The sequence below is a fragment of the Notechis scutatus genome, chromosome 2 (genome assembly GCF_049901735.1).
Source record: "Notechis scutatus isolate UNSWTSFEM ecotype Mainland chromosome 2, rNotScu1.2, whole genome shotgun sequence".
Classification (NCBI taxonomy): Eukaryota; Metazoa; Chordata; class Lepidosauria; order Squamata; family Elapidae; genus Notechis; species Notechis scutatus.
The window spans coordinates 89,187,174-89,205,218 of record NC_142010.1 but is presented as its reverse complement, the minus strand read 5'-3'; the positions used below and the strand labels follow the sequence as shown (position 1 = coordinate 89,205,218).

At 34.0% G+C, this 18,045-nt stretch overlaps 1 protein-coding gene across 1 annotated transcript; it reads left to right on the top strand.

Moving 5' to 3' along the window:
* Positions 1–801: 801 nt before the first annotated feature.
* Positions 802–16,248, top strand: C2H5orf47 (chromosome 2 C5orf47 homolog). Its single transcript, XM_087954179.1, has 4 exons — positions 802–1,767; positions 3,913–4,001; positions 4,656–4,758; positions 15,195–16,248. Exons 1-4 carry the CDS (start codon positions 1,359–1,361, stop codon positions 15,278–15,280), a joined length of 687 nt encoding a protein of 228 aa, XP_087810305.1. The 5' UTR covers positions 802–1,358; the 3' UTR covers positions 15,281–16,248.
* The last annotated feature ends 1,797 nt before the right edge of the window (positions 16,249–18,045 follow it).

Genomic DNA, 18,045 nt, shown 5'->3' with positions numbered 1-18,045 from the left:
GTTTCTAACTTTTAATATTGGACGTAATTCCAGGTTGTGTCAGATCCAGAATTACCATGGACTTTGCCAATTTGATGCTTTCCTAAATAAAAGAAATTGTCTTGGAAGATGGACTTTGTTCTTTTCTTTTTAAATGGATTTCATCACTCGGAAACCTGACATTGGAACTTATTATCCCTTCTAAGTTCATATCAATTGGCAGCAGAATAAAAGTGTAAAGCATCTGTTTTTCCATAATTACTTTTTGGTAGCCCAGACATTTCATGAATATCATAAGTAGCCATATCATAATATTCAGTGATGGGATTCATTTTTTTTTTTTACTGGTTCTGTGGGCATGGCTTGTTGGGCATGGCAGGGGAAGGATACTGTAAAATATCCAGTCAGAGGTGGTATTTGCTGGTTCCCCAAACTACTCAAAGTTTCCGCAAAATCACAATTTGCGCAGAAATGGATAAATTAACAAAAGAACTAAAAAATAAGGAAGATTCGGATTATTATAAAACATGGGAGAAATTTTATGGTTGGCTAGAGACGAGGAAGATCAATGAGAATAAGGAATGATTATATGTATATTTAAAGTGTATAGAGAATTATGTAATATTACTATTGGATTTAGCGAAGTAATGACAATGATTGATGTTAGGGAGACTGTGCCACATTCAACTTTTTTATTGTAAGAATTGTCCGTCTTTGAGTCTGTTTAATTGTTTAATAAAGAAAACTTTTTAAAAATAGTTTCCGCACCGGTTCTCCAGAACTGGTCAGAACCTGCTGAATACCACATCTGATAATATTCCTGTGTTTCCCATTCCACATCAGTTATTGGTCCCACCAATAACTGTAATGCACTTTATTCCCTGAGCTAAATAAAGAGATGCTATTAAGTATTATTAAGGCATAAATGTATTAATTTCCAATAGACTTTATTAGATGAGCAAATTGTGGGTCAGAATACCTACCTTGTTCCATTATGGATTAGCATATAGCCTTTTTTAAAAATTATTCAGATTTGTTCTGTTTGAAACTCTTGACTCCTGGACAATATTCTAAATGTCAGCTAAAAAAACGTGGATGTTAAAATGCTCTCCCTCTTATTCTTTCAGATACTGTAAATTGCTTACTCATTGCTACTGCAGTATGAGTCATCCAGGCTTCCTGTTATTGAACAAGTGTATTATTTCTCCTCTCCCTTCATGCTGCAGGCATTACAACTTTTCCTCTCCCTGCTCCCCTCATGGGCTCACCCTGAGTCTCCCCCCCTCCTGGTTTATTGGTTCAGTCCAGAATCTCCTGGTTTAACTTGTGAGTGATCAGGCAGGAAGATTTGCCTCAGAGCTTGCTAGTCTTGTATCAGTATGAAGCCCAGTTCTGGGCCTCGCTTTGGCCGGCAGCATTTTCCAGTTATTTATGTCACTCGTTTTGGGAAACACCCCTGTGGCACGAAGATTCGTTCTGGTGGCAAAAGTCCTCCTAAAACAGCAGCCCAGGAGGACCTCCGCTCCTGCCTTTCTGACAAAGCTTCTTCTGCCACTTTGTCCAAAACAGGCCCGTTGGGTGTCACCCTTCAGAGACAAAAGAGGCACCCAAGCCTGAGACCTGGGACGATGCAAGTCCGAGGAAGCCAAACTAGACGTCGACAACCACAGAGTGAAAGCTGGAGCAGCAGTATGGCCAAGCTCCCAGGCCGAGAAGCTTCTAAGCTGGCCCCTTCAAGGAAAAAAGGCCAGGGAAGCAAAAGGGGGACAGCAAATTCTACAATCTCTGGTAGAAATGTCTGGCCTATCAGCACAACCCAGCATGTACCAGATATAACACATTTCCCCAAACTTCTGCTTTCCAGATTTAAATGGCTCTTAGGCAGCAGAAGCCAATACAGTGGAGGACTGACAGATTAAAGCTTAAATACACTGTTCTTTCTGTGAATAAGAACCATTAATTTAAAGTACACATATTTCCCCCCCAGATGGGTCAGTCTCATGGTGGCCAGCCAATCCAGCTATTTATTTATTCTTTCATTTAGCATATCTTATGTGGACCAGCAGTATATATTAACATTTCAGCTAGATTAGTAAAACACAATATAAATGTTCAAATACCAAAGTTTAGGCCAGCTAACCATTGAACCTCAGCATTGTTTATATTTTTAAAAAATCAGATACTGGACTGGTATATTCCCTCAGCTTACAGCCAGTCATGATGTGATCTATAGTTTGACATGGGACTTCACAGGCACACTAAGGGGAAGATATTACGCTCCATTTATACAGAGTGTCCCAGCAGATGCCATGTGAGGTGTAAATCCTATTCAGAATTGTCCATTGCTGAAATGGTAGTTCAAAGCTTGGCACTTTTTTTGTGAGGACATTTATATGTCTCCCTACAATAAGTCTGGGTGTTCAATCCGGTGATTTTACATAAGTGATGAGCAAGGATAGGTTCCCTATGAATTTTGTATTAGCAAGTGGATTTTCCTCTTCCTTCTTGGTTACTATGAGGCCACAATAAGTATTTCTCAACCTTGGCAACTTTAAAATGTCGGGACTTCAACTCCCAGAATTGTGGGAGTTGAAGTCCACACTTCTTAAAGTTGTTAAGGTTGAGAAACTCTGACATAGAAAATATTGCCTACTTTGTGACAAAGGGCAGATCCTCTTCACACCCTTAAATGGCTCCTGTCCTGTGCTCATGCCAATTTGACTTTAAACTGGTTTAAGAGAATCCTGTCCAGATTGAGATACTTTGGCAATAGCTTGTATAATAATTCAGTCCAGACTACAGGTTACTGTGTCTTACACTGCACAATTCCCCTCTTACTTTTCCCTCACAGCTTTATGTTCCAAAAAAGCAATTGCCAGCAGCTTTCCTTCCTGTGAGTTTTAGTAAACTCATATATTTCGTGTGTGTGTGTGTGTGTGTGTGTGTGTGTGTGTGTGTGTGTGTGTGTGTGTGTTTATGTCTATATACCCACGAGGTTAAATTGGATTTATATACATAAACATAAAATAACAAAATGCATTCCCATGAGGCACAACAACTAGCTCTAAAGTAAAAAAAAATTTTTTTAATGGCCCAGGCTATCTCTAATGTTTTCTAAAATACCTTTAGTAGGAATGCCATTATAACATTATGGTTAAAACACTTTTTAAAATAGAAAGTTCCTAGTTTAATACACATCAGATTTTTTTTCTTTTAACAGCTATTATTCCTGTATCTCCCCATGCAATAGCTATTTTTCCCACAGTTTTTTTAAAATAAGTCCAGAGCACTGGAACAAAATAAGGAAATGCTCATTTTCTTTAAGTCTACAGAGCAGTTGCTTATTTGGAAAAGAAAAATAATACAAGGTTCTTAAAACAATACTTCATGAAAGTAGAACATATTCATAATTTAAAAATTGAATAAGTTTCTGCTTTCTGCTTTCCAAATTAACTTCTAATATATTAAATCACAAAAACGTACAACCTAACTTTATATAAGCTATCATGTCAATCACTAGTTATAATCTAGGATGCAGACATAAAGAACAATTTTAGCATATCTAAAAATACAAATGAGCTTTTAAAAACTGATTTACTTTAGAAAGTCAAAAGGTTACTGCCTTAGCCACAGACAACATAGTGAATTCCTCCCTCCATTTTACCTCATTTTGATTTTCATCTTCCTTTTAGTTTCAGCCGCTATATGAAGGAAAAGATGAGCAGTATATGAAAACATATGGTATCCTCTGAAAGGTTTTAATTCTGCTTTCAACTGATATGAAGTATTGATTTTTCAAAATAGTTTGTTAAGATCAACACCTAAACATACACCTTAGTTATAATGAAAGAAGAAAACATATATTTCATACCCACACGGTCACAGTAGCTTAAATTGAATCACAAAATAAATACAATTAAATTATTTTAATAGGTGGCTTCAAAGAGAGTGGAGCAGATGAATATGAATTCTCTACATCCAAAGAAAACACTAATGAAATGATCAGGGAACAAAAGAAAAAGGTAGAACATCAGAATAATAGCAATATATTGAAAAACACTTTGGCTAGTACATTGGTCTCAGTAATGGTTGAAAATGGTTTTCTGTGCATATTATATTAGTGCAGAAACAATTATTAACTTTAAAAGGGTGTTTTAAAAGCTTATCAAAGAACAAGCAGGGTAATGCCTTCATTATCAAAACTATAGCTACGTAGATTCTCATAGAGAATCATTTTCCTTGATGATGATGATGCAATTTATACCCCATACAAACAGTGGTGACTTTGAACGTGTTGTTATCCTGCCTTAAAATGTGTGTGAATTTAATAATATTTGATATCATTGCTGGTTAGCCTATTAAAGTTAGTATATTACTATTAAAATGCTAAGGAATGATTTTTGAATTATATTGTTAACACAGGCCCAAATTGCATTTTAAAAATTCCCTTATGAGAAAACAAACTTTTTGAGATATGCATAGACATACTTTAGGTTTCTTTGCCAAGTATACATATTTTTTTGAATTCACCTACGGCTGGCCAAAAGGTATTCAGAGATGGTGGTTCATAGGAAATGATTTAGAACTGGAGTAGGGAAAATGAGAGGAAGAAAATTCTTGATACATGAAGCAGTACGGTTTTGTCCATGTTTCTCACACATCTTTTTTTTTTCTAGTCTGCAGTGTGGCTTGAAGTATTTGAAGTAATTTCTAAAATGGTAGAAGAAAATGGATACTTTAGGAACAGATTGGTGTCTAATTTTCATTTTTCAGGTGAAGGTAAGTAACACATGAACTCTTTTCACAAGGAGAAATTGCCAGATAATTGAGCATAATTTTTACAAAATGCATTGGTTAAGAAGGATTTTCAAATTAATTTTATCTTACTGAAAACAATAATCCCTTTTTCCTCATTTAGACCAAAAAGCTGTGGTCCAGTCCATCTAATGTTAATTACAGTACACGTAAAGCTTAAATCCAAATTAAAGCATACTCATTGGATAGCCATCCATCTGCTATTGTATAAATTGGTAGAATCTGCTCTTGAATTTCATTTTTTCATCATGAGAGTTTTCTAACATTCATATCTATAAATAAGGTAACCTCAGGAGGGAAAAACAACTGGCTTATCTTATCTGAACTCAAAGGCTAAGCATGGGAGAATGGAGAATCCCAAACTGAGCTGGATGAATGAGTATGTGAGGCTGAGAAGTCAGAAACAACCTGTAAGAAGGCACTTCATGAAGTTATTAGCATTTGCACTTGACTTGAAGGAAGGAAGGAAGGAAGCTTTATTATCTAGCACAACTCTGTATCCTGCATTCTGAAACAGTAGAAACAAGCCTTGATTTTTTATGTGATAACCTTTTAATGTGCATAAAAGTGAACAGGTCAAATTTTCATTGATTTGAGTGGAAGCCAATCTATAGAGAAATTTAGATGTGTTGTATATTAATCTGAACTATTCCATCATGGCTTCCCAATAAAAACATCGTAAGGCTTACAATGCACTTGATACAGAATTATATTGATTTCTTTTTTCAAGTAGTTTTCCCATGCAGTCTAGAATACTGCTACTAGTTGCTTAGGAAGCCATCAAAGCAATGTTCTCTCTAGAAATTATCCCTCCAGAGAATGGATGCCTATTTATTTGTTTAACTGATAACCTGACTTTTCTCTGAACCTGAAAGTGATGTACTTAGAACTCTCTCCTTCATTTTTTTCACAACTTGTGGGGAATAGTGGGGCTAGGAAACAATTACTGGCCCAAAATCATCTCTGGGAACTTCAGTTGCTAAGAATAGTTATGTATCTGGGTTTCTCAGCTTCAAGCCCAATACTTTAATCATTTTACTGCAGTGAGATGAATGGAGCTTTGAATCATCACTATTTTTTCTCACACCTTTTTTATTATGTGGAGTAGCAATTCTGAAAAGAGTTAATTCTGACATTTTTTTGCCTGATTAACAAGGGATAGACAATTTATTCTTGCATATTTATGCAAATCTTCCTTGGTTAGAAGTAGTATAACTCTTGTGTGATTTGATATGTGGCAGTTAAATATTCTCTTAAAGTGTATTTTTTAAAAATTCATAACAGTGGTATTCATTATTCCATGCCTTAAGGATGAATGAGATGCATTTCAAAATAAAGAATTTGATTTGTGGGTTTCTTTATTGATTTGTCCTGGTAATTGTATTTCTTGCAACTTTGGAATTCCCTCCCCAGAAAGGCAATATTTTGGCTGTACTTTCCATGCTTTCAACTGGAAAGAGATTAAAGAGAGAAACAAATGGAATCAATGTGGAGCAGTTGGCTTGCAGAGTTGCTTCTGGCCTGGTCCTTGATGTTAGATTCAAAATCAACTGCCTGGGGATTTGCCCATTCCAAATGTGCTTTTCCAGCTAGAATGCCTGATATTTAAAATAGAAAAGTCTTGATCACAGAGTGGACAGAAGAGATTTCTGTTGTCAATTGCCATTGCCTTGCCTATTTGACAAAGGCAGATTTTTAAAAAAAATTCCCAAGCTTCTTATAATGTGTAAATATTGCGGCAATATTTTTAACTTTTAATTGCTTTTACTCTCCATTATTATATACTTTACTGTGTGATTTATTTTGTAAATTTTTGCAGTTTTTTGACAGTGTTTTATAATTTTGTTAGCCTTTTATATTTAAATTTTAAACTACTCAGAGATTTTTTAAATAGCAAATAATGTACAAGCATATTAAATAAATAGTCATTTCTTTAAAATTAAATGATAGGAAAGCTGTATCATCATGAAAAAATAAGTGTTTGATACAGAATGTAATAGTAAAGTTTCTCCATCTGTAAGATTAGAATAAGGATCATTCCATAGAACATATGTGTGATTTATTGATAAACTACTTCGTTGTGTATGCTGATTCTGACTTAGAAAAATGTAATTTTAGAAAATTTTACATCCAAAGGTGGCCTAGATGCAGAATTTCATTATGTGAAAATGAAGCAAAGATTAAAACTGACATTCTATTGATGTAGTTTCTATTAAAGCTTTGTTGCTGCTGCACAATTCAAAGTAACACAATATTAAGCTTACCAACTTAATTGGAATTTCTAGCTTCATAGTTTAATTAGTTTTAGGAAACTGATTTACCAATCCATTAAGTGTTAACTGATTACATTTATACTGACATATTCCCTCCCTCAATTTGCCTTTACTCAAAGTAACATTTGAGTTTGTAAGCTATGTGAGAGCAGAATATTTATCATAATATATTGCAAATGAATGCTGGTAGGTTGGAATGCTTCATATTTCTTTGAATTATTAACATAATAAACAATACCAGCTAGCCAGATTGCAATTCTTTATTTTCTTTATTGTATATGAAGTGCTTTGGGATGATTTTTACTAGTACAAGAACCCAGTTTTTTAAAGAAATAAAAATAAATTTAAATGAATTGACAATCCATATTATACATTGTAGAAATTTAATATTAATACATTATGCCAATTATTATGCAAACATTCATCATAAGATCTTATCTATTCTAAGTTTTAAAAAAATTGGTGTATGTCATACATTTTTGGCTGTTAACCATGACCTGTAATTTAACCTATTGTACCATTTTATAGAAATCTTCTGTTTCTGTAATTTCAAAATTATAGTTGGCTTCGGCATATTGTCTATGCTGCACAGATGAAAGAAGCATAGGACCCAAATTGTTGGGGGCAATATGATGACTCTGTAAATCGCTAAAGCAGTATATAAGTCTAAGTGCTACTGCTATTGCTATATGAAAACATGAAATTTGTTGAAGCACATTCAGTACACCAAGTACAACTGGAATATCTATGGAAATCTAAAAAGACCTATCTTGAAAGACCTATCAGATATACCAAGTATTGTTGCTTGGAAGATATGTCAGATATATGAAATACAGTTGTTACATATGTGAATGGAACAGTCGTGCAAGAGAGGCACAATGTCAGGTTTCCAAGTGATGAAATCCATTTAAAAAGAAAAGAACAAAGTCCATCTCCCAAGACAATTTCTTTTATTTAGGAAAGCATCAAATTGGCAACGTCTATGGTAATTCCGGATCTGACACAACCCGGAATTACCCCATAATATTAAATGTTAGAAACAACCTCCAAAAGTCACATTCTCTAATTGAAGTAATTCAATGTTGCTTGATATCATAAATCTCTACCTCAAGGGGCCTAAGCACGGACAGCTCGTTTTCCCATGGGAAGACGAATCACCTAGCCAAAATAACTCTCTCTGTCTCCACTCCTCCCACTTTAGGAACGTGGCAAACCCAAAACCCTTCCCCCCATGACTGCCACTGAGAAAGTAAGAAAAAGAATATATACTAAGCCTAACTAAAATGGCTACATATATGTTAGTTTCAGGCTTGACTGGCTGTCCTCCCTCATTTGAAAAGAAACACATTTTAACCTCCTCTGCCACCCACAGAATTTGGTTTGGGCCTGTGTGGATATTTTTCATGGAATTTCCCCACCAATCAATCAGCATTTACTTTCCAGCTATTTACCCGTCGCTTGTGGATAGCCTTTCCAATAAATTAAATAATGTAACTTCCCCCTGAAAATCCTAGAATCCAAAATTTTCTTAACCTCATAATGTTTATGCCCTGCAATGAACAAAGGCTTCAGAGCTACACGTTCAGCTGGCCTCAATGAAGAATCAACAAATGTCTTTTTTTAAAAGTAACAATTTGGTCAAGAATCGGTATTCTCTTCTCATCTCTCTCACTCTTCTGGGTACTTGTTTCAAGACCACAATCTCCTTATCTTTGTATTTCAATGTTTTCTCTCTTGCCACTTGCAATATTTGCATTTTAATGGCTTTCTTTGTAAATCTGATGTGAACTTCTCTTGGTAAGCTATTTCTCATCACATATCTTGTGAAGACTCGATAAACCTCATCTATTCCATCCATCATCTTCTCTTCAGTTATTTCCAAAGTTTCAGCCAATATTTCTATCATTATCTCGGCTAGATTTTGTCCTTTTTCTTCCTCTATGTTTTGGAATCTAAGATAAAATTCTGATCTGTCCATCTCCCATCTCAGCATACCACATTTATCTTGTTCAACCACAGTTAATCTGTTATCAATGTCTCCAATCTTCTTGTCTCTTTGTTTATCTTCTTCAATTTTTTGGAGTCTCTCATCATACGTCATCATCATTTGTTGGATGTTCTCCACTTTTTCATCGGTTTTCCCTGTTCTTTGTTCAATATTCTCTGTTCTTTGTTCAATGTTCTCTATTCTCTTTTCAATATTCTCTGATCTTGTTTGAATATTTTGAATTCCTTGCATAATCATCTGCAGGGTCACTTTTTCTTGTTCTTTTTCTTGCCTTAATATTGTCTGTATTGAATGTTGTCCTCCAGATGGTGGAGAGGAAGAAGTGGAAGTTGAAGAACCGGGAGCTGTTAATTTCCTACTCATTTTGAGGAGTTCAAAATCTTCAGGTTCTTCTAAACCTTAATCCAGTTGTAAAATAACCAATTGCAGTTCCAAATAAAAATAGTAGGAAAAAAGTAGAAGAATAGTAAGAAAATAGAAGCCCAATAGTAATAATAATAGAAAAAGAAGAAAAAAATTTCTTCAGGTTCTTGTATCCAATCGGTTGGTTAGATGACAGTAAAAATTCAAAAATGAAGGAAAAGACCATAAACACACCATGGACACACACACAAAAGAAAAAGTTGTAAAATCCTAAAAAAGGCGAAAAAGTGAAGAAAAAGGCTAAAAAAGAAAGGAAAAATTCTTCAGGTTCTTCAACACCTTAATCCAATTAAGAGGTCTCAAATATAAAAGTATGCATAAAAATAAACCAAAAAGAAATTTTTCCATTGCTAGAAGTTATGAATGAAGTTATGTTAAAGAAGAGGAAACCTAAATCATGGTCAGAAGCTTATATCACACTTGTTCCAAAAGAGGAGACCGATCCATTACAAATCAAGAACTATAGACCTATCTCCCTACTAAACGCAGATTATAAAATCTTTTCTTCAATATTGACAGAAAGACTTAAAAAAATATTTAAATAATTTTATCCATCCTGACCAAAATGGACCAAAGAGACTGCCAAATGCCAAAGAGACAAATCAAAGACAATATGAGAGTAATCTTGGATACTTTGGAATACTACGAGGCACATCCTGAAAAACAAATGGCTTTGATATTTCTAGATTCACAGAAGGCATTTTATAATGTGAATTGGCGATTCGTTATTACTGCTGGAACAGATGGGCTTTGCTAGAAAATGTATTCAAGCAATAGAAGCTATATATCATAAGCAGATGGCAAAGGTAATGCTAGAGGGAGAACTGACAGAATCTATCGATATAAGAAAAGGAACAAGACAAGGGTGCCCACTATCACCTCTGTTGTTTGTATTAACTTTGGAAGTGCTAAATAGAAATATTGGAGATGAAAAGAATATAAAAGGGATGAAAATTAAAAAAGAAGAATTTAAGTTGCAAGCATTTGCAGATGATCTGGTTTTTATCTTAGAAGACCCACTAGAAACAACATCAAAATTGATAGAAAAGATAGAGACATATGGAAAGGTGGCTGGTTTGAAAATAAATAAAGATAAGACAAAGATCTTGACAAAGAATATGCTATCAAGACAAAAGGAAGAACTGGCAGACCTATTGAAAATTCAGGTCACGAATAAGATCAAGTACTTGGGGATATACTTGACAGCAAGATGCAGTACACTAAAAGAGAATAATTATATCAAACTTAAACAGCAGATAGTGCTAGATTTGGCGAAATGGGAAAATATACAACTGTCATTAATAGGGAGAATATCAACAATCAAGATGAATATATTACCCAGAATTTTATATTTGTTTCAAACAATTCCAATTAGGCTTGGAAAAGACTACTTTGAAGATTTAAATAAAATTGTGTTGAAATATATATGGCAAGGTAAGAAAGCGAGAATAAAGTTAAAACTTTTGCAAGATGCTAGAATAAGAGGAGGATTTGGTTTGCCTAATTGGGAGTTGTACTACCAAGCTACAAATTTGATGTGGGTTAAGGAATGGATAACATTAAGAAATACTACATTGTTGATATTAGAAGGACATGACCTGTTGTTGGGGTGACATGCTTTTTTATGGTATAAAGGAACTAAAACACAGGGGTACTTTAGAAGACATTATATATGGGAGTCTCTGTGGTTAAATTGGGAGAAGATTAAAAGACAATGTTATTTGAAAATTCCAGTCTGGCTATCGACTATTGAAGCATTTTCTTATCCTATAATATACAAAAAGGAACAAACAGTTAGATATGGTGAAATACTGAATGAAAAGGGTGAACTTAAATCTATACAAAAACTAGAGGAACAAGGAACAAGATGAATTGGTTTTCATGTGTGCAAATACATTCAAGGTATGATAAAGATTCTAAAACAGAAGAAATTAAACTAGAAGAACAAGTTAAAGAAACTATGATTGCTTGGGAGAAGAATTTTGGATATGGGATTGATCTTGAGAAGTGGCAAAAATTGTGGTCTCAAAATTATAAAATGACAATGTCAACAGCATATAAAGAAAATGTGTATAAGATGTTTTACAGGTGGCACTTTCCCCCGACAAGAATAGCAAGAATGTTCAAGAATAAATCCGAAAAATGTTGGAAATGTCATCAGATACCTGGCTCATATTACCATATGTGGTGGACTTGTGCGGATGCTAAAAAATACTGGACTAGAATCCACATGTGGTTGGAAAAAATGACAAAAAAGCATATAGATTTGAAACCAGAAATATTTTTATTGCGAATTTTACCTGAAATATATAGTAAAGACTTGAAATACCTGATAGTAAATGTATTAACTGCATCTAGGATTGTATTTGCTAAAAACTGGAAAAATGAGAAAATACCATCACAGGAGGAAATCATTAAGAAAATATTGGAATGTGCTGAAATAAGTAGATTGACATTTGAAATTAGAGAACAAGAGGATAAACAATTTTATAAAATTTGGGACCTTTTCTATCAATGGTTAGATAATAAAATATAGTAATGAAATATGTAGACTTTTAGAAAATAATAAATATATAAAGATGTATTTTTTTCTTATTATATCTACATTCTAGGATAGATCTGGGACGATGATATGAATTGTCATAAAACAAATTAAGTAAAATATGATCATTTTGGAAAACATGAATGAATAAAAGTATAGTCAAATGACTGATTAATAATGATATTAATGTATTTAATATATTGATTGAAAATATGAGATTATATACAATGTAATTATAATTGAAGACTATGAAATGGAAGCACAAAACAATTTGTAAACCAACCGGCATACTGTATGTACATATATGAAAGATGATTTGATGTTTTTATGTTTTGTTTGTTTATGTTTGTTTTAAAAACCAATTAAAAAAAAAGAATCAACAAATGGCTTTAATAAACTACTATGAAACATGGGATGTACCTTCCCCAATAGCCTAGGGAGATTAAGGTTCACTGGGTTTATTACTTTAATTATCTGAAAGGGCCCTATAAATTTTGGACTTAATTTCCTAGAAGGTAAGTGTAACTTCAAATATTTAGTTGACAAATAAACTTTATCCCCCACTTTAAATTGTGGCTGCTGGGAACGATGTTTGTCAGCTTGCATTTTTTGGATTTGTGCTGCCTTATTCAAAGCTTTTTTTGTGTTTTCCCAAGACTCCTTAATTGTGTCTATCCACTCAGTTACTGACATGGGTGGTGGGGATGTTCCTCGGCAATTCAAGCATGGGAACGAACTCCATCCCAGTATTAATTTGGAAAGGTATTAACCCAGTACTGCTATGTACAGCATTATTATAAGCAACCTCTGCAAACAAGCAGCAAATCAGCCCAGTTGGTTTGTTGATAATTTACATAACATCTTAAATATTGTCCAATAATTATGTTCGTTTTCTCATACAATCCATTAGTTTGTGCGTGAAATCCTGAGCTTAGACCTTGAGAGGATCCAATTGTTTTTATAAATTCCCTCCAGAATTTTGCAGTAAACTGAACCCCTCTATCAGAAATAATTCTGCGAGGCACTCTAAGATCATGGCTTGAGACTCCCTGGCTGCAGTTAGCGGCCGATCGGGTCAGGAATGGGTCAGAAATGGTTGCTTGGCCAAGCAGGTCTCCTTCCATCTGCAGGATACTTGTGCTTCCAGACCATTCACTTGGGGATTTTGGGCGGGCCCCTAGCTGGCGCACAATATCCTCCACGACCGCCATTCCCCTGATGGTCTCCTGGGGAATTTGTTGGGAGGCCTACTGCCCAATCGGCAACTTAACACAAGCCCTCCCCATATAAAAAAAACCTGGTGAAAGAATTTGGTTCCAATTTAGAAAAATGTGGCATGTGAACTGCTTCTTGATCCATCAAAGATACCTTTGCCTCTGCTTCACATAAAACTCGGGCTGATGAAAATTTTTGTAAAAGTGATGATCAAGGATGGTGAAAGTTTTCATTATTTGAGCAGATGTTTCCAAGAATAACTGATGCCAAGATTAAGGAAAACATTTTTGTTGATCTGGAGATTAGATATATTGTCATTGGCAAGTGTTTTGATGATGTGTTAGTGGGGCTAGAGAAAATTGCCTGGAAAGCATTCAAGGATCTTGTTGAGAATTTTCTTGGCAACTATAAAGCAGCAAACTACATTCAGCTGGTTGATAAACTTCTTACAACATACAAAAACATGAAATGTAACATGTCACTGAAGATTCATTTTCTGCATTCACACTTGGACATTGCTCCCAAATATGTGGTGCAGTCAGTGACAAACATGGTGGAAGGTTTCACCAGGACATTGCCACAATAAAAAAATAGTATCAGGGCAACTGGAATCCATCAATGCTGGCTGATTATTTTTGGATGCTGCAGCAAGATGCATCACCAGCAAAATACTTTTAGCCTGTTGAATGCATGCAGCATGTCAGAAACGTTATGCAATTAAATACTTTATAGTCATTAAAAGTTAATTTCATATTTCTCAAGATTCTACATGATACAGACATTTTGAAATTATAAATATGTTTAGTTTGAGAGGGTCTATCATAATCACCACAAGTTTTTCAGGAAGCAAAACCTTTTGAAAAAAAATTGTTATCCAGTGAACTAATGTTTATAATGCATCTTAATTCAATTTCCGCACAATGAACATATTCACTACTGTTTGATCTTTATTGTAATCCTGTTTACCTACAATATAGGTTGCTATATGCATTCTGTATAGGAGTCAAGGCTCTTGAAATAGGAGGATCCCTTGCAGCTTTCTCCTGCATTGCTTTCTTACAATAAGAATTATATTGCTTGAATGCACTTCTATTTTTTTTAACAACAACAAAAAAAAGACTTTGTGGACATACAATACTTCCACTAAAAACATGTTGTCACACATTGGTCCTGAAAGTAGTAAGAACTGTTTTGTCAAAAGTCTGTTTATACCTCTGGAGGAAAGAATGAATATGAGTAATGCTCCCTACCTCTCCTCATTTGTCATCATTCATTAGAAATTACATATTGGCAATTATCTTTGGCTATAATTTGCATTTTTTTTAAAAGGCACTATTATGTTACTCTCATCACTAATTGTAGGTCTTTTTTTTTTCCAGAGCATTGATTGTGGCTCACTTATTAAACTCTATTTAGCTGAAAGCTCTTGATTCTAATGCCTTTTTTCTAATTACTAGATTTTGTACAATATTGCAAAGAGATAAGTTTCCTATTGATCTGAATTCTTTATCAGATAAATTGTGAAAATAAATGGAGTAGTCCAACTAGGATTGCAAGATACAGAATAATAAATCTGAAGAAACAGGTTCATAAGTGATGTGCAAAGTGTTCTCTTATCTTTATTTAATATAATTTTAATAATATACATTGTTTAATGGGGATTATGAGACTTATTTTCCCCATAAAACAAAGTACTGTTCACTGTAGTGACTAAAGTGCCGGGTTAGAAACCAGGAAAACGTGAATTCTAGTCTTAGGCATGAAAGCTAGTTAGGCGACTTTGGGCCAATCTTTGTCTTTCAGCCCAATCCACCTAATAAAATTTTTGTGAGGGAAAATAAGACACAAGGGAATACAAAAATACAAGGCAAGATAAAAAGAAATAAAAAATAAATCTAATCTATTCTTCTATATTTTCTCATCTGAAATTCTTGTACAGGTACAGATATAAATCAGAATTTGCAAAGTGAAATTTCTTTTATTGAGACAGTAAGTAAAACAAGTTTTGTTTCAATGACAAAATAGGATTGTTTAAAATATATAAAAATATGGCATTTATACACTTCGGCCCAGTGGAAACCATTCATTAGATTTACTTATGGAAATACTTTGGGTTACAGTTACATTATTGCTTTGTATACTGTATATAGTTTTAGTTCTTAACTTATATTTCTTTTATTATATATCTTCTAGCATTTTATTATTCTCCACTGTAATTTTCACTCCAATTTTGGTATAGCATGTTAGGTCCTTTGTGCTCCTTTTTAATAATTGTACCCACACCCTTATTTTGTAACAATAATAAAAAATTGGTTTGGAGGGAAACACTTTTTTTGGCCAACCACATTTGTTTATATTGATCAATGCTAATTTCAGAGGCAAATAAATAGAGTCAATAATAACAATGGAATGCTGTGGCACTAGGAAAGTTAATATTATGGTAAAAAAGGTTAAGTTATTGAACAGCTATTGTAGATGGTTTTTAAAGCTGTTACAAAATGCTATGAGTTTGCCTTTTCATCCAAGGTCGTATATACACTTTTATTTCAAATAAACTAAGGAGACTTTTGTTGATGCAATTTTTCATAATGGTTTCCTCAAGAGATATTATTTATTAATTAGAAATATATTATCTTTTACAATAGACCCAAGATATGGATATGTCTATCATGAAACTATAGATTCCAAACATGTACAATTTGAAATTACATTGTTTGCCATATTTCATTTTTTTAAAATTGCTAACAGAAGGAGACTATCTAGTAAAATAAATTCATTATTTGAATTTGTAGAATATAGTATTAATATTTGCTAAGTGCAAATCCCAAGGAATAAATTTGTTGATTTATGGTAATTTCTCCTATTATACTTTAATGTTAGGAGGAGTTTCTGCTAGTATCAAATATTACCATTTAGGGAATCCAAGATATATAGGGAAGATCAATTTTATTCCATGCCTATCAGCCCTTCGAGGCAGATTATGTCAGGAAACAAATTACCGTATATACTCGAGTATAAGTCGACCCGAATATAAGCCGAGGCACCTAATTTTACACAAAAAAACTGGGAAAACTTATTGACTCGAGTATAAGCCGAGGGTGGGAAATGCAGCAGCTACTGGTAAATTTCAAAAATAAAAATAATTAATTTGGGAAACGATCTCACTATCATGAAAGGTTTAATTGATTCACTAACCCAAAAGAAGAAGATGATGATGACAGCGGGAGGCAGGAGTCACTCTCTTCCCCTCCCTCGGAGGCCCCGTGAGTCAGGAGTCACTACCGCCGGCGCGGCCCCAGTCCCGCCGCCTCGGGAAGGAAAGGCAAAGCGCTTTTGCCTTTCCCTTCCCGGCTGGGGCTGTTGGGAGTCGCTGCCGCCGGAGGCCGCGACTCCACACCATTTTTTTTCAGAGGGAATCTGACTCGAGTATAAGCTGAGGGGGATTTTTTCAGCACAAAAAATGGGCTGAAAAACTAGGCTTATACTCGAGTATATACAGTACATAAAAATGTTAGAAATCTACCTTATTGATATAGACTATATAGCAGAAACTTGACAGCCAGAGTGTGTTTTCCTTTCCTTCATTTTATAATCCAGGGATTTAAGGTAAAATCAGCTTGAGTTTCTTTTTAATGGTCTCTCATTTCTAAGGCTTAAAACATTATTATTTTGCATTTCAATTCAAAAAAGCTCTTTTTCATTTCATTCTCACTACCCTATGCAATGGGTTTGGATTAGAAGTAAGATGGGCTTTTCTACAATATGTGCAGAATATTCTGCAGTTATACTGTATGTTCTGCAATATATATATCTGTACACATAGAAGGCCCTTAATAAATTATGATTTTGCAGATAGATAAGTTAAAGTCTTTCAACTTGATATACGCTGAAAAAGAAATATTTGGTACATTTGTTTTAACAAGCTGTTCCTAACCAACATATTTAATCTTTTTCTTTTAGGATGAGGCAATTTTTGGATGGGTATAGAAAAAAAAAGAAACAAGGAAAAGAAGATGTATTTATTGTTCATATTTTCATTGTTATATATAATTATCACCTAACCAGTCAAGAGAAAAACATTCCCACCATCAAAAGTGCTGGAACATAAGTGCCATATAGTTTATATGAAGAATGTACAATATAAAGTGCAAAGTATGCATTTGTGATTACTGCATTTAGTGCATTTATGATTATATTACACTGTTATAATATTTTGTTTAAATTTTGAGTAAGCAATGCTCCTTGTTAGTACAGTATTTTGTATAAATTCTTATATAAGAATATAATATGGATCTAACACTACTGAAAGAACATTTAGAATTTCAGAAAAAAATAAGTTTGTACGAAATAAATATATAAATTGAAACACCTCAAGTTCTGAATTAATTTTATTCCCATGCAATTAAAATTGTATACCTGAATCTTTGTACGTATGTTGAAACATTTAAGTAGAAGTCAGTCATCAATCTCAGCTTGCCATAAGTAAAGTTCAAGGTAAGTGAAGCAGCAAAGTGTGAATTCATAAAGGTGATGGATTTGGGGTGCAAGTGGCAGTATTTTATTATTGCAGTTAGGCATCCTAATGTTATTCAACCATGTAACCTACTGAGTGTTAAAAGGAAGGGTCATTCTTCTTCCAACATTCACTGTCATGATATAACTTTTTATTGTTTCCTTGCCTCTATGGGTTATTGCCTGGAAACCTCATGAGTCATAGTGCAAAATTATATTATCTAACAGTAATATGTTTCCTGAAAACCCAAATAAAAATGATCCTTTCCTGAACAATA

Bases quoted from the DNA above. Each gene is read 5' to 3' on its own strand.
- C2H5orf47 (XM_087954179.1), top strand. From the start codon at position 1,359: ATGAAGCCCAGTTCTGGGCCTCGCTTTGGCCGGCAGCATTTTCCAGTT. The intron at 4,002-4,655 runs GTAGAACATCAG...TTTTTTTTCTAG, and splicing joins TCAGGGAACAAAAGAAAAAG to TCTGCAGTGTGGCTTGAAGT. The intron at 4,759-15,194 runs GTAAGTAACACA...ATTCTTGTACAG, and splicing joins TTTTCATTTTTCAGGTGAAG to GTACAGATATAAATCAGAAT.